General features: G+C 42.2%; 1 protein-coding gene across 1 annotated transcript in view; it reads left to right on the top strand.

Moving 5' to 3' along the window:
- The window catches only part of STK39 (serine/threonine kinase 39), a 269,519-nt gene that overhangs the window by 170,162 nt on the left and 72,475 nt on the right, over positions 1-26,882 (top strand). Inside the window, exon 14 of the mRNA XM_084798901.1 lies at positions 1,276-1,343. Coding sequence (XP_084655027.1) covers positions 1,276-1,343 — 68 coding nt within the window. The remainder of the gene's footprint in view (positions 1-1,275; positions 1,344-26,882) is intronic.

Genomic DNA, 26,882 nt, shown 5'->3' with positions numbered 1-26,882 from the left:
TTACCTGCTCTTCTATCTTATGGAACAGCTGTGGGTTGAAGAGGCGTTTAGACAGCGGGGCTTCATGGCTGCAGGTAGCCTCTCTGAGATCTGATAACTGTTCCTTGTCTTTTTGTAGCTGCAGGAAGACACACAGAGGTTAACTGGTTTGTGCAAGGCTATGTAGCTGCCCAGAGGCAGAAGCAGGATTCGGTTTCGATCCTTTATACTCTTATCATTCAAAGACCCTGAGGTGAACCATGGGGGTTAGCCTCCCCATAAAGACCAATCAGGAGGAAGCTTGGGCCCGAAAGCAAAGGAAGTAAACCGGAAGGAGGGGCAATATTGATTAACATTTTATAATTTATGGCTCACTGTTACATCTCTTATTTTCCCAGCAACCTTTTGAGACAGGTGGCTTATCAATTTTGTTAAAGGAGCAACGGGCTCTTGAGAATTACTTGTCCCTCGTTGCCCAGCAGGTTACCAGCCAGAGCCGAGCTGCACCTGAAACCTTTTATTTCTCTATTTCAACAAGGAGGTCTGAGCAAGCCCAGGTATTCACAGGAGCAGTCTGTGTCATAGAGGCATCCATGATGGATGGTCTGTGTCAAGGTGATAGGTGACAGGTGTAGGGAGGATGAACCTGTGCTCACCTCTGATGCTTACGTTTAAAGTCAAGCCACCACCACCCCTCCCCCTCCCCCTCCCCCTTCCCCCTCCCCCCTGCCCCATGAGTCTGGGGTTAGAACCTGACACCTTATGCATGGTAGGAAAGTGTTCTACCACTGAAGCTACATCCCTAGGTCTGTGCTTTTCTGAAGCAGGTTCTTGGTATGTAGCCTAAGCTGTACTTAAATTTGCAGTTCTCCTGCCTCCACGGCCAAAATGCTGGTATTATAGGTGTCAGAATGGTCCCCGGCAAGGTTCCTCCTCACCGTTGTGCATCTCGGAGGTCCAGGGGATGTTGGCCTTTTCGCTCTGGACCAACAGGGTGCCGCTTAAGATGGATGGCCTTAATTTGGACTAGCTGTAGCAGTAACGTTCATGCACAGAATCCATCCTGTGACTGAGGCTGGCTGTGTGATGCATTCAGACCTGTAGTCCTGATGTCAATTAAGCACCTTTCTCACCCTCTAAAAATGGTGTTGGGAAACCAAAGAGGACCTGCCAGGAAAAGGACTAATTTTGAAATTTCCAGAAGTGGCTGTGAGAATCACAAGATACTGTGATTTTATTCATTCTTTTCCCAGTAAAGCTGACAATGTTGTCTGTTGTTGTTTTTCCCCCCCAAAGGGCCAACCCAATGCTAATGAAGATTACAGAGAAGGTCCTTGTGCAGTCAACCTTGTTTTAAGATTAAGGTAAATAACATTGTTGCCTATTTTGCACCTTTTTTTCTCCTCAGTATTCCGACCTACTCCTTTAACTTTTCATAATATTAGTATAAGATGAAATTGTTAACTTACTTGATTTTTTTTTCCCTAACAACAGTGTTTGCCATATTCCTAGAACTAATTACACTCCTTTCAATGCTTGGAAAATGATTTATAAGAGGAACAGCATTTGAGAGCGGCTATAGGCTCTATGTACTCTTCATTACATTTTTTTCTCTCCCCTTGCCTTTTCTTTACTTTTTTTTTTCTTCTTTTTAACAATATAAGATCACAGTAAGAGATTTTTAATGAGTTTCTTTCACACTCCAGCAGTCAGTTTCTGGCAGAAACAAACCGTGCTTGTACTACAAGTTGCCTGTTCAGAACATTTTTCAGTGGCAGGTTTGATCAGCCACTGTTGAGAAATGACAGATTTTTGAAAGCACTTTCATTCTTCTAGGAAATGGATACAAATATGGCGCCTGGCCGTCCCTAGCCCAGTGAATGAAAGCTGTTTCTATTTGAAGACATTTTTAAACCTAAAGGTCTATCTTTGCAAATGTCCTTTGTTAAGGTCGTAAGGACAAGTGGCTAAAGTTGATTACGGACCGTCTCCTCTACCAGGTCACTAAGAGCGCCATCACATGTCTGAGGGGATAAAGGGGTGTCGTGAGTTCTCCTGACAGTTATACACATAAAGCATGTGTAGTTAATGGACACATTCACAGCTGTGGCTAGGAGAAGTGGGTTTACCGTCAAGGTCAAGGTTGGCCCCCAACTCATGGAGTTAGCATACTCCACAGGAAGAGGTTGCCATTGCTGTGGCTATCCCTTCCTTCTTACACATACCTTCCCGGGGTCTCCACAGGAGTCCTCTGTGACATTTAAGATAGAGTGGATTCTATAGCTAGGGAGCGAAACTATTATAACACAGTAGCTTTGAGGAATATACACAACTAGTGACTCCAGCAATTGCCAAAAAATGAAGTCGATCATTTCATGTTTTTGTCTTTGGAACCATAGTAGAGATTTAAATATTCAAACTGCCATCCACTGTATACTCAGTTCTCTGAAAGAAAAACCTACATCAAATAAAAAGAAAGGAAGGAAATGTTGGTATGTATTATTAAAGGTGTTATACCAGCTACTTTTATGCCAACTTGACACTAGCTAATGTCACCTGAGAGGAGGCAATCTCAATTAAGGAAATGCCTCCCTAACATCAGACTGTAGGCGAGCCTGTGGGGCATTTTCATAATTAGTGATTGGGGAGGTCTAGGCTAGATCAATGGCTCATCTGTTAAAGGCTAGGCCCACAGTCAAAAATAACTAGTTATTGAGGTGGTACCAGCCCATTATGGGTGGTACCATCCTTGGGCTGGTGGTCCTAGGTTCTATAAGAAAGCAGGCTAAGCAAGCCATGGGGAACAAGCCAGTAAGCAGCACTCCTCCATGGCCTCTGCATCACCTCCTGCCTCCAGGTTCCTGACCTTCTTGAGTTCCTGTCCTGATGTCCTTTGATGATGAACAGCGACTTGGAAACATAAGCTAAATAAGCCCTTTCCTCCACAACTTGCTTTGGTCAAGGTGTTTCATCACAGCAATAGTAACTCTAAGATAGGTAAATTAGATTTATAGTGCTGTATAAAACATTACCCCAGACAGCGATGTGAAGCAATACCCACTTACTGTTGTATCATGTCTATCACTCAGAAGTGCAAAGCCAGCTTCGCTGGGTTGGCCATTGTCTTATAAGACTGAACTTAAGGTACTCTGCCAGCTGGAGTTCAAGGTTTTCTGCTAAGTTCACTTGAATTATTGGCTAAACTCAATTCTTTACTCTTGTACATAGACTGAAGCTCTTAAGACTATCTCAACATATTTATTATGTCATCTTTATACCAAAGACCATTTAGACAAGAAAATAGAATTGCTAGGAGCATTCTAGAGCTCTGCAATCCCTGGAAGATTGCTCTAGATAAGGCCGTATTAGAATGTAGACAGGCTAGGAGAAGTTATGAATCAAGCCTTAAGGCAGAGTGAGTGGTATTGGCAAGGGCTCTGTTCAGAAAGCACTGGCGAGTTACAGTTACAAAAATGATTTGAAGCAGTGTGGGCAGGGTAAGAGGTCAGTAGTGTGGAAGCCCACTCAAGCAGCCTGTGTAGCTTCTAGAAAAAGAATTTTGCCTTCACTATTAGAGAGGGTCAGAAACCCAGCAAACAGAAGAGTGGTGTGATCTGAATGACACTTTAAAGTGATCACTGCAGACCACCTTGTGGAGAGTATATTTAATGGTTTTACAGTAATAACGCTGTGCAGAGTTAATTTTTGGACCTGTCCATTTGGTGTTGTGTGTACTTCTGTCTGAATACGTACTGTGGTGGTTTGAATGAAAATGGCACCCATAGGCTCGCAGGAAGCAGCATTGTTAGGAGGTGTGGCCTTGTTGGAGCAGGTGTGTTGGAGGTTTCAGAAGCTCAGGCTAGGCCCAGTGAGGCTCTCTCTCCCTGCTGCCAGCAGATACGGATATAGAACTCTTTGCTACTTCTCGAGCACCATGTGTGCCTCTGTGCTGCAGTGCTTTCCATCATGATGATAATGGACTAAATCTTTGAGAGGTAAGCCAGCCCCCATTTAACTGCTTTGCTTTATGAGAGTTGCTGTGGTCATGGTGTCTCCTCACAGCAATAGAAACTCCAAGACATGGATGTATTTGTTTAATCTGGGCAAGTTTTCTTCTTTGCTCTTATTGAAGAGCTGTTCTGTGTCACTGGCCTAGGAGTTTTCTCATTTGGGCCAGGGTGCCAACTAGTGGAGGCAGTAAGGTCATTTTTGGAGAAAATACTTAAACATGACTCTAGGGTTTTACTGAAAATATTAGTATCGGAATCATAATTGTTATTTCCTGAGATGGGCAAAATAGTTGGGGTTTCATATTGGGATAGAACCAGGAGTTTTGTTTGGGGCAGGCTAGGCCTGTGCAGTTTATTAGATATCAGTGTACATATGACAAGTAGGTATTTAGATGCCGTTAATCCCAAAGATGCAAGGAGGAGGACCATCAGCCCAAGTCATCCTGGCCAAATTAATTAAAGCAAGCTTTTTTATTTGTGAGAGGCTAGGTTAAACAGATCAGCCTTGGACACGAGGAAGCCAAGGATTATATATAGCACAGGGGTAGAGAGTTTCCCGATGGGGAGTTTGACAGGCAAAACAGGCTGAGTGGTGGGATCAGAACGTAACCATAATAAGTTAGTCATAACAACCTCCTAAAACAAAGACATGGTTGCAAGGTGGTCATACCAAGGTAGTTACAACAACTCTTTGGAACAAAGGCAGGGTTGCAAGGTGGTCATTTCCAACTTTTTGAAACAAAGACATGATTGCTGTTTCCCGGAACAAGCAGTTCAGAACCATTTTTAGTTGAGGTTACAGGTGGGGTATAGCCCAGTCTTTGAGAAACAGTGGCTTAATCAGAAACAGGAATGAACCTAGTTCGTCTTCACTATAAGATGGCTTTAAAGCCTGAGATGGAGGTAGGCTATATGCTTTCAGGGCGTCGGCTTAAGAACTGAATATAAAACTTTTGATGCCTTGGCATTTAAAGCTGTTTAGTGTGGCCAGCATCTGGGGAACAGTAGAAGGCAGACAAGAGCAAAGGACTGGGATCAATTGATCCCAAGGTAAGAATCCAAAGATTGGGAGGGAAGGGGGTTAGGGTTAGGGTTTCTATTGCTATGATAAAGCCCTATCAGCAATAGCAACTTCTAGAGAGAAGGGCTTCTTCAGCTTGCTTATCCAAGGGTCCCCTGAGAGAAACCAAGGCAGGAACATGGAGGCAGGGACTGAAGCAGAAGTCACAGAGGAATGCTACTAAGTGATTTGTTCATCATGGCTTACTCATCCTGGTTTCCTAATGAAAATGGCCACTTGCAAAGGGATGGCACCACTCACAGTGGGATGAGCCCTCCTTCAATCATTAATCAAGAAAATACCTCCACAGACTTGCCTATGGCCATCTGAAAGAGGCATATATTTGTTCTCTCTCTCTCTCTCTCTCTCTCTCTCTCTCTCTCTCTCTCTCTCTCTCTCTCTCTCTCTCTTCCCCCCCTCTCTTCCCCCCCCCTTTGTTCCCTTCCTCCCTCCTTGCAACTCTCCCTTGTTGGTTTGTTTGAGACAGCATCTAACTATGTAGCTCTGACTGTTCTGGAACTCACAGTGTAGACAAGACTGACCACAAGCTCACAGAGCTCCTCTCCTCAGTTTCCAGGATTAAAGGCATGTGCCACCATGCCCAGTTTTGGGGGCTTTTTCTTAATTGAGGTTCTTCTTTTCTCAATAACTCTAGCTTGATTGTCAAGTTGACAAAAACAAGCAAGCAAACAAAAACAACAACCCTGTCAGGACAAGGTGGGACTCTGTCTCACCTTTCCACTTCTACTGGGATTTTTGTCTGTCTGGAACACGTGTGGATCTTGTACATAATCTCACAATTGCTCTTGTTCTTTTGTGTAGTTGCTATGTTGTGTCCAGGAAAGCTTCATTGTTGTAACCCTCTCTTCTGAGACAGTTCTTGTGCCTTGGGTCAGGGGAGTGATATAGATAGACTGTGCACTGTACACTCTCTTATTCTCTGCACAAGGACTGTGTCTGAGTCTCTGGGTTAATTGCACAAAGAACCTCTTCTGATGAGGGTTGAGACTCCATAGGCTTAAAAAAGACTTGAAGTTGAGTGTGTGGGTACATACTGGTAGATCAGAGATGAGTTGTAAACATGATCAAAATATCTATGGCACTCTCAAAGAATTAATAAAAATATTATTTAAAAACAAGGGCAAAGATTAGAAAGGAGAGGAGAGAGGGTTGGTCCTCTAATTAAAATGGAAAGTGTGTTTCCAAAAACAGGGACTGAATATTTATCAGTTACTGTTGGAATATGAAGTCCAGTGAAAACAAGTCTTAATGTTGGCCAACACGACATTAGGGGAGTGATGGGGCAAATGCACGGTCAAACTGAAATTAAGACACAATGGCAAGGGGGGTTGTGAGACGAGAGGAAAAGACAAACTTTGTTTGTCCAGAAAGTTCTTTGTAGAAACTCTTTTAAGGCATAGAGTAAGGAGATGAGGATGAAGTGGTCGAAGTAATGGGAGGAGATATTGTTGCTGTGTGTCTGTTTTAAGTTAATGGAAATAATTCCATAAAGAAGGCCAGTTTGATTGAGGGCAGAAACACTGCAGAGTGATGTCGGTGGGTGAGCGGGCTGGCCTTAGACAGGAACATTGAGAAGCATGTTTGGGTGGTGTGGCCGTTATAGGCACTAGTGGGCAAGAATGTGGGTTAGAGATGCCTGGAGACTGGTATGTTTGGTGAGGGTAAAGGCAGTGGTCGAAATCTTCCATTGTTTCTACTTTCTTTGTAAAATGCTGAGTGTTGTCATTTGTAAGTATAGGGAGAAAAGAAAAGAGGAACGTAGTTGTGTGGGAGAGCCGAAGAGTAAGATCAACGGGCTGTTCCAGGCCCCAGGTGAATACACTTGCTCCCTGCTCGTGAGGCAAGGCTGTCTCTGGGCTAGAAGACTAACTTAACAGAAATCCTAAAGGATAACAAATCATTACCTTTATTGATTTACTGTTTTAATCTTCCCGCTAAAAGGCAAACCCTAGGGCATATAGTCAGAAAAGTATGATTTCATAAAGAACGCGAATCTGTTAGGAAGTGTTGGTCACTGTGTTAGCGTGAGTACACCAGAACGCTATTCTCATCTTGCTATTGTTCAGGACTAATTAGCTTTCCAGCTGGGGAAATAGGGTTAATTGCATAATTCTCTAGTCAAGTGGCTGGGGCCTTGATTAATTCCCCTCCACCCCGCAGAGGTTAAATGCTGTGGGCATTGAGCTCTGTTATGCAAAGCTTCTGACTGCTCGTCCTCAGCTTCTCTCTTCAGCAAACCACTTATTGGCTGTTTTCTCTATGCAGGACTTTGTCGAAGAGACAAAGATGAATATGACAAGGTTCCTCCCCTCTGAGAGGCCTCCTTAGAGGCAGAGAGATCAGATTCTGCACAGATGATGCTAATGCAATGTAGAAAGTGATAAACCCTATAGAAGACAGATACAAAAGAGAGCCATGAGTACTAGCTGAGAGAGGCTTTTTATCTGGATGTTATCTTTGGTTGGTTTGTTCCCATAGTAACCAGTGTTTGTGCTTTTTAGTAGTTCCATTTTGAGCTGAGTAATAGGTAGGAGGCATCGCGGGCCAGTGTCAGCCTGCTAGCCTCTGTAAGGGACTGTCAGTCTCACATTATTTCTGACAAGACTACTTTTGCTTTTCACTAAAGTGATAATGTATTATTTTGGAGGTGACAAATTATTAGAAATGTAGTTCTCTAATCTGAAACATATTTGCCATTTAACTTAACTCTTTGGATATTCTTGTTAGGTATTTTCTTTGAGAATTGGAGAAAATATTATATGTTTGTTTATTGTTAGCAGTGTCCTTCAAAATGGCCAAGTGCCTACTATCAGACACTATGATAGGCATGCTATATATTTTGTCTTGCTTAATCATTGCATACTATTAAATTATCACTACCGGTACCAACATTTCACAGGTGAAAGTGCAAGGTTCAAAGTCATGTAGTCATTTGTCCTGCGCTGAAAAACCTTTAAGCAGAAATGGTCATGATCCCCACTCTCCTGAGCACACCAGCCTCTGTTCTTCTCCACTTGACCGTGCAACCTTTCTTTATTCAGTTTTGTCTTGAACGCATTTAGAAATGAATATGCTTCAGGATTGCTAAACCTTCACTCTTCTCATTAACACTCTCTGTGAATATTCTTTTAACAATGTTTCCTGATAAACTCATCATTTATGTTGTGACAGAAATACCTGAAAAGATTCTTCTTGGGAGATGTTAAAGGTGATGACTGAAATGTCAACAAGTGTTTTGTGGTGTTTACCTGCCTGGTTTTATTTTTCATGGCGATGTATACTTGCTACCAAGATGAAAAAGAACGAAAGAAAGACCTGCGCTCTTAGACGGATTCCCTGTGGTCCTGAAGCTGCTTTGCTTAGACTGGCAGGCATCTGGGTCTTATCCTAATACAGTGTCTTGCTGATATGATACGTAGAGATATGCAAATGTATCTGATGCTGTGCAGTACAGGGTGTCATGTTTTGTAGATAGAAATTTCACTTGCTAGTAAACATGACAAATGAAGGGTGGCTTATGTTCATAAATACTTCGTAAGATAAGGGGAGCAAAACAGAAGATTAAATCTGACTAACTAGAATGCTAATTTAAAAATATCTATCTGTCTGTTTATCTATCTATCTATCTGTCTATCTATCTATCTATCTATCTACTGAGGCAGAAGACGTTGAGTCCAAATATTTTGGCAATAAAACAATGTAGTTTTTAGGCGCTGTAATTGTTTGTTTATTTTCAAGCCATGTATATAAAAGTTAGATAACTTAGAAAGTTAGACAGTTAAAGTAAATGACAAAACAAACAAACGGCTAGTAGTGTAACTCAGGTGTGGAACACTTTCTTAGAATGCATAAATACTTCACTCAAGCTATTATTATCTAGTGATAAAAATAAATATTCTTTTAAATACATGCTTATACAGGGTCTACATTTTAAAAATAATATTACACAAGCGTTTTATTTTGTTACAAAATGTTGTGTTATGTATGTTGAATAGTCTGTTTTGTAATATGTTTTGGATTCATTTTATATTGATGAATTTGTATCTGTGCATTCGTTTTAATGATTTATTTGTTTTAATTGAATATGTCAAGACTTTTATTATTAAAAAATAGATGTGATGGAATGGTAATGCATTTGCCTGCTGTCTCTGAGGCCCTGGGTTTCATCTCAGGGAGAGACATGGGGTTCTTGAAGAGCTGCTGTGCCTGATGGGTTATGTGAGGATGCCAGCATCTCTATAACATCCTTTTATGGCTGAGTCCTGCCTCAGGGTCTAACTAAATAAAGAGCCTACACTGATAAACTACAGAAATGGATTACTCATGACTTGCTCACCACAAGCTGAACACAGAGATTGGAGTTTATCTTGAAGTTGTGCTTTGGGGGTGATTTCCTTGGCTATTTGCTTGGAGCCCCCTGGGGTATGGCAGTTGACACACAGGACTTGATATTTGGAAGAAGTGGGAAACTGACTTTGAGTTCTTAGAACTTCATATAGTGCCCAGCATGAGACAGACTCTTAGTAACAAATTTCACACATAGGATGACTTTGAGTCTTATGAAAAGACACATTTTATCAACTTTTTATATCATGACGACTCACAGGATTGTTTATATGGGATATATATATAAAACAAAACACAGTTACTCGCTAGATTTTAACCGTAAAAATTCCCAACTTGGTATGTGGGCATAGTCTCTATCTTTTGTTCCTTTAAATATCTGCATTTAAAACAAACATGGGTTCTGTGCCGCAGACTGTGAGGGCAGTTTCTGTCGGGGGGGGGGGGGAGGATAATCAGAGAAGCCACACTGAATGTGTGCATGCCTGGGCATTCTGGGTCTAATATGGAGTCTCAGCTTGGATGGTTCCTCTAGGCTCATCAGGGTCTCAGTGTTTACTCTTGAAAGTGCCAACATTATTAGGATTCTCTTCCCAGACTTTTCAGTGACAGCATGTTCTTCCCCGGTGTGGTGACTTGAGTGAAAATGGTCCCCATAGGCTCCTAGGGAGTGGCGCTATTGGAAAGGATTAGAACATATGGTCTCGTTGGAGTAGATGTGGCCACACTGGAGGAAGTGTATCTCTAAAGACTGGGCCTTGAGGTTCCAAAGCTCAAGCCAAACCCGGTGGCTATCTCTTTTGTCCTGCTGCCTGCAAATCTGGATGTTGAACCCTTGGCTCCTTCAGGACTATGTCTGCTTGTGCACCGCCATGCTTCACATCAATATGCTGGTGGTCTAAACCTCTGAAACTGTAAGCCAGCCCCAATTAAGTATTTTCCATTATAAGAGTTGCCATGGTCACGGTGTCTCTTCACAGCAATAGAAATCTTCACTAAGACAGTAAAACCATCTCCCTCATCCTCTCCCTTCCCATTTGAAGAACACTGAAGCCATGTACTTTTGCTTATTTGTTTGTTTTTCGAGACAGGGTTTCTCTGTGTAGGCGTGGCTGTCCTAGACTTGCTTTGTAGACCAGGCTGGCCTTGAACTCGCAGAGATCTGTCTGCCTCTGACTCCCTGAGTATGAAAGCTCTGTCTATCTAATGTGACCGTTAAGTCGCTAAAAAGTGGAATCCTTCCTGCACCTTTATAGATTCCTAGGTCTTTTCAAGGAGCCTTTCTTCTGACCTCAGAAACGGGGCTGCACTATGCCATGTTCCATGACCAGTTGAAGCCCTTATATTTAATAATAATAATCATTTAATAATTTAAGAGTGGAGCAGAGGCTGCTCCGCCTTGCTGTGCTCAGTTCCATCACCACATGATTGGCACATACTGGACTAGTGGGTCACATCCTGAGAGTCACATATCTTCAGTGAGCCGTTGCTTCTTTCTTATGAGCCTTATGATGTTCTTGCATGCAAAGCCATGCCTTAAAAGTAGGAGACAGCTTCAGAAGTTTTAGTGACATTTAAGTCAGTGTCAATCACCTGATACTTTGACTGACAGCAGCCTGAAGTTTTAACAAATGCCTCCATACTTTATTTTTTTCCCTTTTTGCTGCTCTTGCAGAGTCTCTCTCCCTTGTTCTGCTTTATATTCCACCTGTCTAGCTGCTGCTAAGGTAACCTCCTGCTCTTTAGCAGCCTAAAAATCCCGCTCTCAGTTTAACCAGGGGCGGTTGACTCTTAGGACTTGTCCTCTCGATCAGAGCTGAATAATTCTAGAGAGTGTTTGCGAAGCTCCTTCTGCTCTCAGTTACTGTATCCCTGGAGATAATGAGAAGTAAGATTTCTTCTTCAAATATTGGGTCCCAGAATTGTAACAAGTGTATTTCGTTTGGGATGTTTTCTGTGTATTAACTTTTCTTTCCCAGTGGAAGCAGACTTCTTGGAGTATAATTTCCACTTTATTTTGCAACCCCCGACACACTTGAAAACACTGTCCTTCTTCATACAGTTAACAGGTTGTGTTGTGGGAAATGTCTACTGACCAGGGACCTTATTTGGGTGGCGTTGGTAGTCATCTGCTCTCACTGCCTTAATAAATTACTGCAAGCCTAGCGCAAGCCTAAAGCAGCACAGATTGCTTATCATGCAGATGTGCAGGTTAGAAGTTCACTGTGCACAGGGAGGTCAGTCGGAGTATTTTCTTTCCTTATCGTCCCCCAACTTCTAGATGGTTCTTGTGTTCTGCAGTCCCACACCAGCAGCTGAATGCCTCTGAATGATGTACACTGTTTTTACATCCCCATCTGACCGCAGTGAGGAAATCTGATTCAAATGAGCTTTCTAGAGTAACTTCCATGTAAAATGCTCTAACCTCGTCTGCTACATTGGTAACATGCATGCTTTTCTTTTCTTTCTTTCTTTCTTTCTTTCTTTCTTTCTTTCTTTTTTTAACCTTCAGCCATGGACATATTTAGGTATCTGCTACTCTGATGATAGAGAAATAGTTTAAGTGTTTCTCATCAGTTAAGGAGGTATAAATTTTTTTCTGGTTTGTTATATATTTTCTTGATATGCCTCATCTCTTGCTGTTTCTAACACTGATATCCAACATCTCCAACATTAAAACTCACCTGAAGATAGGCAATGAAATTCCCTGACTTTGGGTTATTATTATAAAAAACATGAGGAGTACCCAGCTTTTATCGCATGTCACATTGTACAAAGAAAATAGACATGTGTATGATTCTTAACGTTGTATGTCTTTATAATGTACTAGAAATAACATTGCTGGGAAGCTGCTATCATCTATCTCATCTTCTTTAAGGGTAAGATGACCTATTGTCCTTCATAGAAGCCTGTTTTCCTGCAGCATCTCCAAGGCAGAAGTTCAAATCCGTGTATTTCTTTCCTTTAAGATGTAACATCCAGTTACTGGCTAGTGTGTCTATAGGGCATATTAAAACTTTCATTGCTACAAAGCACTACCTCCCTCTACATAGCAGATTATTTCTCAAGGAAGATTACGAACTTAGACAGAGGATGGGAAATAGGGTACAGTCAAGCAATTGGATGAAATGGATCGCTATTGTACGTAGGATTGCCTGCTACCTAACTACATACAAGACAGTGTTCCAAACGCCTACTTTCTATTCTGTATTTCTAATGGTGTAGAATAAATACTAAAATTATTCTTGCTTGCAATTAGAAAAACAAATTAACGAAAACCTCAAAACACCAAAGCTTAGGAGTTAATTTGTTTGACCGGAGTCACTCTCCGGTTTTATATCTGAATAAAAATTGCAGCTTGTGTTATCCGATCCTAGAGGACGCTCATCTAAAAACTACTAAGCATGGATAAGAAGGATCAGAGTTCCCAAACATATTGGCAGAAACCGTTAAAAGCCTCGTGCTTTGAATTTTATCATCTAATAAATGGAAAATAATCAAGTACTTTGGATGAGATCAGGTAAAACAGTTGTCAGGCAAATTTCCTTTCTTCAAGGTCCTCATTCCTGCCACTGAAACATTAGAAATGTATTCCATTTGTTCCTGGGAAGAATTATTTAATGTGGAGGAGGGTTCTTTTTCAGCCCACTATCACACAGATGCTGTCTTCTGTTGAACTTGTTTCCCACTGTTTTCTTTTGTGCATCAACGGACACTTCAAAGAATGTCTGGGCAAAGGCCTCATAGTTAAAAATGTACTTGGTGACCATTGCAAGCAGGATATTATTGGTCGTTGCATTTGAACATAGTGAAGAGACCTGTCTGGACAAAAGCTTGTTGCTTTTGAGTTGACCATAAAAGTTGCTGGCGGTTGACTATACTAAGTCAGTGGGATTCTACTCGGGGTGTTGCATGGAGTAATGAAAGGCTCGGATCTAATCACATGATAAGTTTGCTCAAGAACTCATGGGATTGCTGAGAAGGGAGAAGGATAACACCAGACTCTGTATTGGTGTCATGTTTGGCATGGCAGTGGCTGGTGGCCAGGTGGAAGTAAAGCTGGGAGACAAAGCAGAGATGTGATTGGAGAAGGCCAGGAGTCCATAGGGAAGCAAGCAGGAAGAGCAAAGCAAGAGCCAGTTATTGGATGGTACAGCCGTTGATACAGTGTTTTTCAGCAAATTTCATGTACCCATTCCCTGGACAAAGCCAGGATCTAGAGGTGACCCTATGAGTCCAGGTTTCTGTAAAGTGATGACATATACACCAAGAAGGAGGTAGGAAATATGATGAGCTAAGGAACTTTGGCAAAATGAAAATCTTTCTTTTGATAGATACTTTGTGTCAGTATTTGGATGCTTAGAGTAAGTAGAGCTTATTTCCTAAGATTCCAGCAGCTAGCGGAAGTAGAAATAGACTGTCTCAGGACAACATTGAACTTCTGTTGTTATTGTTGTTGTTGTTTAAGAACATTAAACAGCACTCTTGGTAATCTACTTAACTCAGTGAGTCCCCAGTGAGTTAAGTAAGAAAGTAACTTCAGTTTCAAAAGGAAAATAGGAGTTTAGATGTAAGTATTAAGAAATTTCTATATCAGATATGTTGTCTAGCGTACCTCCCACAAAATACTTGTGGGAACCCTCTTTAAAATTCTGTGCCTCAATCTTCTTTGCAAAGATATGCCTCTTTTCTAAAACATCACAAAGGCACCTGCCCTGGGTGAGAAAGTGGACCAGTCTCCCTGACACACCAGTCTCTCATACCCTGGTAGTCATTGGTAAGTCAGAGCACCCCGCAGCTCTTCAGGCCCTGTGGCAACATTTGTTGGTATTGGGGCAATCAGACTGTGTTCCCTGGGAGCTGGTTCTAGTTTTAGAGGTCCTTGCAGAGGGACAGATGGGAGGGACAGAGGGAAGAGATGGCCTGGTGAGAACACAGCTAGGTTTCTCAGCCTCTGAGAAGTGCTCTCTTTATGATGCCATTACAACGCTCCCTCCCCTGAGAGAAAAGTCTTTCTCTGAGAGTGTTGAGATGAAATATTAGTGCCCTAAAAGGCTTGAAATGAATGTTTATTACCACAGCATGGGCTGTACCTCTTTAAACTACCACATTGTAAATCACACGGGAGATCGGAGTCAGACTGGCCTTTGACTGCATTAGCACAGCTGCCCGGTGGTGGCCAAGTGTTCTGCTGCACTTGCAGGGTTATTAGCTGTATCCAAGTCAGCCAAGAAGAACCCTTTTTGCTTTCTCTCACCTCTCCTTTCCCTAAATGAAGAAAAGAAAATGAGAAGCTATAAACATCAGGACTAAAAGATACTTAATAATCCCACATTCACTCTTTTTCAGTCTGTACTTTGCAGGGCAGCGGTAAAATGAAAAACTTAACATTTTTTTTTTTTAGTCAGTACTTATAAAGCGTCCTGTTTGGATCTTCCTTCCTCTTTCAGTATTTCGGGAACTGTCCTTTGAGACACTTATGCTGAGACCTCTTTCCTCTGTAGAGATCTTGAGGCTCTCTGAGGAGTTCTGGGATAGTGAGCTTCTAACCTTCAGCCGAGGAGGTGCGCGGCAGTCCTTAAGAGGCCAGGAAGGGCAGGAGGGCTGGATTGTGTAGCTACCTTCAAGATTGGTCCTTTACCACACCATGCCACAAGTGTGTGCATGCACAGACATGCTCGAAAGCCATCTCTCCTTTGCACCTTGCTTGTGTAGATGGCTTTCTCTTACCTGCTCTAGGAATAAGGGCTGGTGAAATACCAGCGTCCCCTCCTTGCAAGTACCCAGAGTCACTATCTGGGGCCAACTGTAGTGGGTTGCTGATGGGAGCTTCATGATTCCTGGGCTGAGGCTTCATGATGAGTCTGTCACTTTGCTATCCTCCCCAATATTTTCTTCATGTAAATGAGTATTGCTTGGGGGGAATCAGAGGTCATAGTTGGGCCTGGGCACAGTCATTTTGCCTAATTACTAAAATGACCAGGAGGAATTGCTCATCATTAATAATTGTAGCGCTCTTTAGATTAACTGGTGTCTGCTCTTCCTTAGCCTTGAAACAGAAGACTCTGATGTAGCCTCTCATCACTATGCACTGTGCATTCCTTCCGGGTGGGGTGCTCGTAACATGGGCAGTGTTATGAGACATAAAACTTGGCCTTTGAGAAACATATTACACTTCTGTTTAATAATATAGAGATACAAACATGGGAAATACCAAATAACTATAGAAAGGAATATGTGTGTGTGTGTGTGTGTGTTTTATATATATATATGATATTCAGATAGTACAACGGAGCATAATGTCATAGTGCGTTGAGTGTCAGCATGGCCTGGAGGAGTCACCTAAATTCTCTCTGCTCTGCTATGAAGAGCCTGGAGTAAGGACCATTTCCTTGCTCCTCAAAACCCATCTGCTTTTATGTCTACAACCCCACAGAACTCAGAAGACAGGCGCCATCTGAAAACGGAGCGGGTGGGTATGGACGATGCTTGGGGACCCTGCTTGTAGGAATGGATGTCAGGTGATGTGCTATGATGCTTCCTAGCTGTGCTCTGTAGATCAAAAGGAAGGCTGGGCTCAGGGTGCAAAGGGCAAAGTTTGGGGACTGCCTACATGAGATTCTACTAGCCTGATTTCAAAATGTTCAAGTTATCTTTTTGTCAGTCACAGTTTAAGATACAAATGAGTACACATTGGGTCTGAAATGCTTCAGACTATGAAGATTTTGAATTTCAGAATTTTTTTTAGATATTGAAGTATTCATACATAACGTCTGTATGTAAATATGTAGATATATCATGAGCTTATCTAAGGAGTGGGCCCCAGATCTGAACACAAAATTCAATTGCGTACCATAGATGTGTGCGTGCATAGCCGACAGGTAACTTTATACAGCATTTTTTACTGCACCTGTGCCTTGACACAGGTGTGCAGTTTTCAACGCGTGATGTCACATGAGCATTGGAAAAGTTTGAAAGCGTTTTTTGGCTTTTAGATTCTGAGATGAGGAAGACTCAACCGACAGTTCCTTTTCTAAAATGATGCCTCTTAACACGTCCTGTAAACTGTGAGGATGTCCTTTGCGTGGAACCTGCCTCCCTCCCCCAATCAGGACTCCTCTTCAGTGTACTTATTTTGCATATCTAGCAGAAAGGAACACGTGATCTTTTATATTATTATTGTTACTTGAAGAGAGATTGTAAAATAACTGCTTTCGTTTAATAGTAGGCCTGCTTGGATAGTCACCTGGTGGGGCTTTTTGCTGTGTTGTGTGCCCAGTGTCCTGTGGCATGGAGCTCCCTCAGCCTCCTTCCACACTTCCTGTCTTCCGGTCACAGGCCAGCATGCACTTCTTTGCACGTGGGCTAGACAAACCCACACCAACTTACCTTCCCGTTAAACCCTTGCTGGTTTTTGCCACTGTTAGTGGGTTTCAGGAGCAGAGTCATCTCAGCCTCGGCTTTCTTCTCCTTATTGGAACCACAGGTCCTTCTTCGTCTCAGAGACGTTGTCCTTTTCAGTGTTAGTATCTTTCTTATAAACAGCATGTTGGTTCTACCCTAGCATTTTATCAAAATGACTTTAAGGACAAGGCACGCGATACTCAGTAGCTCCCCTCAGGCTTGGCTTCGTGGCTTTGAGTAAATCACCATGAGTAAGGCCTCCAGACTTATCTCGGGCACCTTGGGCTTCAGTTGCGTACTGAATGATGAGGGAAGGACACACACCTCGTTTTTCTGTCCTACTCTTTACTATAGTATTAGCGTTGAAACTACAGAAAGGTCCATTAAGTCTAAGGCTGCCTTAAACGGAGGTTACTTCTGCTGTTAAACTGACAACGCCCTTGATGTACTGGACAGTATTGCCGGGACCCTCCCCCCAATCCCTCAAAAGTCAGCAGTTTTTATTTATACGTCCCCACATAACTCAGAAGAGAGGAGCCATATAAAAGCATTTTAACACATTGCACTGATGACCAAGGACTTTGGAGCAGCATCCCTTGAGAGGGGAATGATGATTATTTTATAAAGTATTGCCCTGTCTCTGACTTGAATGGTTGCTCTCTGCTACCTAAATTCTCACAGTAGTGCCCACATCTATTATCATTTGGAAAAAATAATCGTGAGCACGGGAACTATCTTATATAAAGACATCCTCACTCTGGAAGGTTTTTTTTTTACTACATAATCTGCAGTCTCCTGAGAACAAATGAAAAATGGAAATTAAAAATCCTCGTAACTTAACATGTCCATAATAATGCTGCTGGAAGCCAAGGGTCAGAAACTGCAGGAAGATAAAAATCTTCAGGGAGAGAATATGCTATTCACACAGCAGATGAGGGCAGCGGCCAGGGCACAGCCTGGAAAGGGACAGTGGCTGTGTGAGTGGAGGGCTGGGTGTCTGCCAGTGGTGGCAAATGCCTATGCTACGCTTTTGGCTTAATCCTACAGTATTGTTCCTATCCCTGCCAGGTCGGTTCTGCAAGGAGGATCTGCAGAAAGGGTGCACACTGGCATTGCAATTCTGTTTTAGGATTTAAAGCAGCCTGGGCAGGATTTAATCAAACAGGAAAATATGTTTAACTACATTGGGAGGGGTTGTGTTTTTTTCCCCCATATATGCAAAGTTAATTGCTTCTGTTACTCTGGATTGCTTTATTTACTTTTCAATTAAAAAATTAGAAGTCATCAGTTTCTGGATTAGACTTGCTTTCATTAGTTATTGGTGAGTAGTTTTGGCTTTCTTTCTTTCTTTCTTTTTTTTTCTATCAGTGACTAGTAAATAGAACTCAAATTAATTAATTCCATTTGTTCCACAAACATTTCGTTTTACTACTTAAGCAGATGTCAAATGCTGGGCTGGAAGTATTCTTTAAAACATAAACAAAAGAAGTTAAGTGCTGTGCTGAAGGCAAGCATGCGGCAGGCTTCAGGTGGCAGCAACAGGCTTTGAAAGTTGTCTTCATGGCGAGGCTTCTGGTCATGGGAAGGCGAATGGCAGCGGACTCAGACGGTGAGGACTGCAGGTCAAAAACTAGTACTTCTTAACCATGGAAGGATGACTACACTTGAAAAATTAGAATAAAGCTCTAGTTGCCCTCTAACATTTATATTTAATTTCAAGTACCCTTCCCATGCAGCTTTTGGGGTTTTTTTGTTGTTGTTGTTTGTTTGTTTTTTATTAATTTATTCTTGTTACATCTCAATGATTATCCCATCCCTTGTAACCTCCCATTCTTCCCTCCCTCCGATTTTCCCCTTACTCCCCTCCCCTAAGACTGTGCCCGAGGGGGACTTCTTCCCCCTGTATATGCTCATAGGGTATCAAGTCTCTTCTTGGTAGCCTGCAATCTTTGCTCTGAGTGCCACCAGGTCTCTCCCTCCAGGGGACATGGTCAAATATGAGGCACTAGAGTACGTGTGAAAGTCATACCCCACTCTCCACTCAACTGTGGAGAATGTTCTATCTATTGGCTAGATCTGGGTATGGGTTTAAAGTTTACAGCCTGTATTGTCCTTGGCTGGTGCCATAGTTTGAAAACAAGGAATTCCCGAAATTTGTGGACAAATTGATTGAGCTAGAAATGATCATAATGAGTGAGTTAACCCAGAAGCAGAAAGAGTCAAATGGTATATACTCACTTATATCTGCATACTAGCCCAAGGGGCATGTCTCATGAATGTGTTCACTTAGCAGCTTTTGTTTAATATAGGAATACCCAGCCTCCGTCCCAAGCCCTGCCTTGAGCCGTGTGTGACACCGCTAGAAACAGGAAGTGGGTGCGCTCCAGCTTTCCTGTTTGCTGTAAGTGTAGAGCAGAACAGTGTGGCTCTGACTCTAGGTGGCCTGTGAGGGTGGTTCCTGAAGAGCTAACCCTCCCACAGATAGCTGCTCACTCACCCTTACTGCCATACCATTCGGGACACATCCTATTGCACTTGACAGATGCTGATCCGGTAGCCAAGGAAAAGACTGGAAACTGCCATGAATGTCAAAAACAATCCTCCTTTGATTTTTAATTTCTGCTGTTCACTCCCTGAAATGATTACACATCCATGGAGCATAGGCCAGGAGAGGAGGTCGACACAGATTCAGACTGGGAGGCTTGAGGCGAGATTAACCTCAACTCCCCAATAAAAATGGTGCATTAAACACAGATGCCCCACAGGATTCCATCCACAGTCTCCATTGTACGGAGCAACCCTGGAGCAAGTCTTAGTGGATTTTCACTTAGTGCTTGCTTTCCTGTCTCTGATTCCCAGACTGGTAAGACCTCCCCTGGGTTCTGTCCCCACCTTTAAAAGTGGTCTGTTTTTGTCAACTCCTTGCCTTTCCATCTGGAGTTCCTTGGGGGACCTTCTTAGCACTCAGCTTGGCTTTGACTCTCACCGTTGAATTGTTGGAGGTTGAAAGTGCCTTACCTGGACCAGTTTGAAGCCTTCTCTAAATGATGCTGACAGACGTGGACATAAATTCAGTATAAGATCGTGGCAAAACTCTCAGGCCACATGCATGTTAAAATATGCCAGTTACTACAAATGAACGTGTAAACACTGTAAGAAAAATGTTCAAACATGACATTTTAAATGGGCCAAGTTATGCTTTTAACAGGGAGTTTTGCCATATTCATGGAAATTGGTGTGTGAATTGTGACCTCGAAAAAGGAGATTGACACGGCATAGCCTGGAAATATCCAGAGGAACTGAATTTGTGGCATCATTGATGCCTATGTGGCTTGTTTCTACTTTGCCTTTTTCTAAGGAAGACTGGAAGTAACTCTTCACACAAAAACATGAAGTAGAAGATACAGGATGAACTCAGCATACAAATGCCAGCATCTCTGGAGAAGGGAAAGAGAATCGGTTCAGAAAAATTACAATCCCTGTGAAGGGGACAGCCTTGGCTCCTTAGCAGCCAGGAGATTAGAATAGTCTCCATGGACTAAGGCAAGACTTTTCTTGAAACCAAATTCAAGAAGTATTCCTCTTGTGTTTCTCTACATGAGGAATCTTGGATAACAGCACAGATGCTGGCCTATGGCATTTCTTCCAAGAAATGAAAAAAAAATTCTTAAAGAGCGTTTTCTTAGATTGAACTTCCTTAGAAGCCAACGGCTTGTCCTCATTGATTTACAGCATCCAGCTAGGTCTTCGGGGTCTAAACTAGGATCTTGCCTGTTTTATTTCCTGTGATCAGCTCTGAGAAGAGAGCCCTGAGCTTAGAGTGAAGGAAATGCCTCTGGCAGGGAAAGGGCAGCAGTTAGTACGCAGGAGGAGATCTGGCAACCACCAGTGGTGCTGTGGGCCATGTGGGGTTTGAGAAGAATTGCCATGTTTATACATCACACGAGCAATCAGAACAGTTACCGTTCTTAGGAAATTTAAGAATCAGATTTTACTTCACCAGGAAAAAGGTGCAACTACTGCAGAGATGGATCATGCAGTTTTTCAAAAACCAGAAGCCTGGAGTACTTCTCCCTAGTACTCGGTGTAGGCCAACCTATAAATCCTACAATCTAGATGAGATTTTAGCTGAGAAATCACTTTTCACACAAGCCGGAATAGTAACCTGCTGCCTACGGGCCTAAGTGTGTCCTTTGGAACTTCACTGCCTTTTATTCTAAATGTGTCTCCAATAATTTGGTTGCAAGGACGGAAGAGACTGCATGGTTTTGTCATAATTGTAACAAGCGTCTTATCAGGATGTGTTTCGATCCAGAGTTTGAATGTTGAGTGTGCTAAGGAACGCAGTCTGAAGTCTGGCATGATCCTGGACGTGCCAAATAGTGTCTTTACACTCGGGGTCCTCTCACCAGACTTCATTTCCATGTGGTCAAGGACCAATGTTGTGTTACTGTTTGTGGGTACCCTCTGAGCCCAACACATTTCCCAGTACAGGGTGTTTCTTAAATACTTGCTGTTGGAGATAAAATTAGGAGTTGAAGAGATGGTTGGTATTCTAGGATGGGCACCTGAGTTTGGATCTCCAGAGCCCACATAAATGCCACACATGACAGCCAGTAATTTCACCCTGGGGCAGTGGAGACAGGAAGATGCGTAGAGATCATTGGCCAACAGTTTAGCCAGATCACGTAGCTCAGTAGTTCTCATCCGGTGGGTCTCAACAGGTTTCTCCTGAGACCACCAGAAAAACAGCTATTTGTGTTGTAAATCATAACAGCAGCAAAATTACAGTTATGAAATAGCAATGGAAATAATTTTATGGTTGGGGGTCACCACAGCATAAGGGACTGTATTAAAGGGTCCCGGCATTCAGAAGGTTGAGACCTTAAGAAGGTAAGAGACACTGTCTCAAAAACAAACAGAAGGCAATCAAAGAAGATAACTATGTCTGGTCTCCACATTGCACACCTTAGTGCACTCACACTCACATGCAGGAACACACACACACACACACACACACACACTTATAGAAACAAAACATGTAGAGGGCACAGCTTCTTAACTTCCTTGTGTGCTTTCTGAAGTGGGCATAACACTATGTTGTTTGTTTGTTTGTCTGTCAGTTTGCTTGAGACAGGGTTCCTCTGCATAGCCATGGCTGTCCTGAACTCAATTTATTGACAAGGTTGGCCTTAAATTCACAGAGCTCCACCTACCTCTGCCTCCCTGAGTCCTCTGAGCCACCCTGCCCAGCCACCAAATTATTTTAAAACCAATGCATTATTTAGATATATTTAATAAAATGGAAATTGGATGATGCCCTTTCAAAGCCCAATTTGATGTGTGTATCTGTGCACACACACACACCCCATACACACACACACACACACACACACACACACACACACTAAGACATACATTATCTGCCTGACTTTCATTATGTATAAAGCCTAAGGAACCGTAAGCATAGGACCTGTGCGACTCTACTGGTTCACAGTCACACATACTAAAAAGAGAGTTGCCATTACCCTATTCAATTCAGTGAATACTTTATAGTGTGTGCTCAACAGCAAAACAGCTGTAGCAACTGCCAAGAGAAAAGCACCCTTAGCGCTCAGCAGAGAAGACGGACGGACACAGACGGTTTGGGGCTGATGAGTTAAGTGCTTGATAATCCAAGGCTTCAAAAATAGAAACATTTTTTCTCAGTTAATGAGAGGAAGATGCTTTTATGTTTTTAAACCTTAGCTCAATTCTCTTTGTCTTTTTCAAGTCTTCATTACTTGCACAATGTGTCTTTGTAATACAACTTGATATATCCTTTTTAGACAATACAGCCCCCTCCACCTTATAAAAGTAATACTTGTTCCCTAGAGGAAATTTGCAAGGCATACAAAGCTATAAAGAAGAAAATGGCTATACATCGGGCCACTTCTCAGGAATAAATGTGATCAACATTTCAGTGTATTTCATTTTCCTTTTACATTGGGTATCTTTTTTACTAATAAAAGCTGCACATGCAGTTTTGTACTCTGCTTTTTATACTTAAGATTATGCTATAACCATTTTCAAACATCATTAGAAATTGTTTCTATAAACAAAATTTTAATAGCTGCATACTCTCATATCTTATGATTATTTCTCTGAAATTTATCAGACTATCTCATCATTGGGGTTTAATTTGATTCCTGATTTTAAGCATCATAAACAGTGTTCTAAAAGCTGACTTTATATGGAAAACTGTCTGTTTTCTAATTTATTTCACATAAAAAATTTATAGGTATGGAATAGGGTTGAGGGATATAACCTTATTAATTTTTTTGCAAACATGTTAATAAACAATACTGTCAAAAGTGCTATCAGTTTACACCTCTGATAGTAGTAAAGGAAGGTTTAATAGATTGTATCCTCACCAGCATTTTACATTCCCTTTGTCATTTTTTAATTTTTACTAATTTAACTTGATAGATTAGCCAGGAATGAGTGGATTTTATAGCTTGCATTTCTGCTGAGCCAAGTCTTAAAATCCTCAGGTCGAGAGAATTGAAGAGACCATGAAAAGACCTTTGGGCAGTTAACGAGTTTCCAATCCACTAAAAGAATACACTCTATATTTAAAAATAGATTCCTCTTTTAAAAGTTAACTTTACTTTAAAAATATACATAAAATTGTACATCCTTGAGCAAATTGATGTTTCTATTATTACTCTAAAAGAATTCATGCCGTGTCCCCAAATGTGACTTTATCTAAGGCAAGCCCAAAGCTCCCTCCGGAAATGTTTATTATAAAGCAAATTAAGTTATTCCTGAGTACTCTTAAGTTTATCCTTTAAGAGTGAAATGTTACGGTATTGCCTGTTCATCTCACCCCCTTTCCTAGCCTCTCTGAGAAGCCTCCTGCCTAGAGTGCCCCAACACCTCCCTCACTCTGCCAGTAGCAACTACAGCCTCGCTGCCAGGCTTCCTTACTGGCTTGGAGAAGACTGCAGTAGGTGTCTGAGAGTCAATCGAGTAGGCGAATGCCAACCAGCAAGGTGACTCGGAAGAACTTCCACCCCTTCTGTGAACACACTTGCTCCTCACCCTGTCTGGTTATCTGAGTGATCAGTCATTCTTGCTCTCAAAGAGGATTATGCCCATTTCTGGAAGACCTGTTGGTTCACTGCTGCTTTCTCATCTCTGGAGCCACAGTGAAGATACATTGCCTATATCAGTCTTGTCTGATACTTGGAAGTAATCAGTAGTGTGCCCCGTTTGTTTCCAAAGGTGCACGGTTACATGTTTCTGACTCTGAGTTCTGTAGTAGAAGCTCCTGATGAAAGGTTACACAGATGAGTGCATTTGGGGCCCCTGGGCCAGCCTTCCTCTCTGGTTTCATCATCTTCCACCCCGGGCAGCAGCTCCTTTGCTCAGTCTGCAGTTTGGGGATTGCAAAACAGCTATGCTAATGGGGCTGTTCCAGCAGAAAAACTTGGTTCGTGGCCAACCTGTTCTCGTATGTCTTAATGGAGGGAAATCTGCAAAGTAGCTTTGAAATTCCTCAGCTGTCTTTGCCTCAAACTCAGTAGTTTATTAGACTAGACTTTTCCTTGGCCTAACTGGTTGATACCAGGCACCGTGAAGGTTCAGAATTGGTGCTTGGATCAAGTATTTGCAATTCTCTTTAAGAAATGTTTATATTTAAGGAGAAGAAATAGATGTGTGGGCGTGGCAGTGTAGGATGCAGTAGCAACGCTAGGTTCTGATGTCTGAGGTAAGGATAGAATAACAAACCACCTGACGCACTCATACTTTCTTTTTTTTTCTCCTTTATTAATTTATTCTTGTTACATCTCAATGGTTATCCCATCCCTTGTATCCTCCCATTCTTCCCTCCCTCCCATTTTCCCCTTATTCCCCTCCCCTATGACTGTTCCTGAGGGGGATTACCTCCCCCTGTATATGCTCATAGGGTATCAAGTCTCTTCTTGGTAACCTGCTGTCCTTCCTCTGAGTGCCACCAGGTCTCCCCCTCCAGGGGACATGGTCAAAGGTGAGGCACCAGAGTATGTGAGAAAGTCATATCCCACTCTCCACTCTACTGTGGAGAGTGTTCTGTCCATTGGCTAGATCTGGGTAGGGGTTTAAGGTTTACTGCCTGTATTGTCCTTGGCTGGTGCCTTAGTTTGAGCAGGACCCCTGAGCCCAAATCTGCCTATCATAATGTTCTACTTGTAGGCTTCTAGGACCCTCTGGATCCTTCTACTTTGCCATTCTCCCATGCTTTTCTCATCTAGAGTCCCATTAGGATGTTCTCCCCTCTGTCCCAGTTTCCTAGTAAGTGAAGGCTTTTGTGGGACATGCCCCTTGGGCTAATATGCAGATATAAGTGAGTATATACCATTTGAGTCTTTCTGCTTCTGGGTTAACTCACTCATTATGATCATTTCTAGCTTAATCCTTTCTTTTGAGCGCCAAGTTCCACAATTGGCCATGAGCCTGTTGAGTAAGCTCTGTATTTCTTCATTCCTATGTGTTCTCTCTCAAGCCTAGAACATTTCCATGTGTCCTGTTCATATGTAAGCTGAATGCATGAATTTCCATTACCCCCATTTTTTTGCAGCAATTTTAATAATGCATTACAGTGTATTATCAACTGTGCCAAGCTCAACAACCACAGTGTTCACAGCTACTTTTAATGTCACACAGCTGTGTGGTAGGTCCTGGAATAAAACAATCAGCTTATCTTCCATTTTTAATTCACTCATCACTAAGACATGTATCTCAACTTCCTAGAAAGGTTTGACCATGTCTACTTAACTAAATGGTGTCTGTTATATTTTGTTGACGTATTCTAACTTGCTAGGTACGGTGTAAGAAGAAACCAAAAAACAACTAAAATACTCTTTGTTCTCAAAACCCTCCCATTATCATATTTTAGGTTTAAATAGTAGTTATGTTATTTTCTTAATTTAATTGTTCTGAAATTAAAAGGGGCCTATAGGAAAAATCCTGCCTTAATTCAGATAGTTAAAGGAAGCTAAATTGCCCATTTTATTTTTTCATGGTTTTCGGGATGAATTCAGGGCCTCTTGCAGATTCAGCAAGTACTCTCCTACTGAGTCAGTCCTACAACCCAGGAGCGGTCTTTTCTGTGCCAAGCAAAGCAAGACCACCATCACTAACACCCTTATTTCCATCTTTTGAGAGTCCTTTCCTGCAGAAATCTGTTTTCTTTTACAGCCAGTCAAAAACATGAGCAACCACTCTGGACATCGGAAGTTTCACGGCCAGACTTAATCACAGCCAGCTTTGATACCAACTCTAGTTCTTTCAAATACACAGCTGCTTGGCAGCCAGGCCCACACTCTAGTTCATAAAAAGCCTTTCAGGTCATTTAAAAATGTTTTATTAATGGGCACATCAACAGGATAAAGGAGGTCAGTATGCTAAAGTGCACATAAAAATGAGAATTGTATTTTTTCCCTCCCACTTGGCTCAGCAGGAGCTCCTATTAGTGTGCTAAAAAGTTATATAATTATCAAGGCACCCGCTGCTCATTTGGTGAGCCAAACAGAATCCTAATGCTGAGAGTACAAAACATGTAAATGTCATCTTTTATGCACTCCATTGCTATCACTGATAGCCAAGAGTGATTGTGAGTGACAGACCCATAATAGCAGTGATGATGAGAGTCACAGTTAAAGAGCAGCCTGAGTTTGGAGCACTCTTCCCTTCAGGCAGTTATGAGTCCAAAGAGGCTCAAGAGGGTGGGCAGCACAGTGACTGTGACGTGTGTGCACCTCTTGTCAAAAGGACTGGTCATACATACCGTTGACCTGGGTGCCGTTCTTGCGTCTCCTTTGGGAAGCACCTGAGTTGACACGGAGCCTTTACCTGAGCCACGGAAATAGACATTTCTAACATTGATCATGGAGCTAGAGTCTTTGATTTGAGCAGATGAACCCATGTACTTACATTAGCCGAGAGAAACTATCAGGAGAATTACCTGGTTGTCTTAGGCTCATTTTGCACTCTGATCACGGCCAAAGTCCTCAGGTCAGCCCAGTGACTGATCTCTGCTG

This window comes from Acomys minous, assembly GCF_964271855.1.
Source record: "Acomys minous genome assembly, chromosome: 10".
NCBI classification, from domain to species: Eukaryota; Metazoa; Chordata; class Mammalia; order Rodentia; family Muridae; genus Acomys; species Acomys minous.
This window is presented reverse-complemented; position numbering and strand designations above follow the sequence as displayed.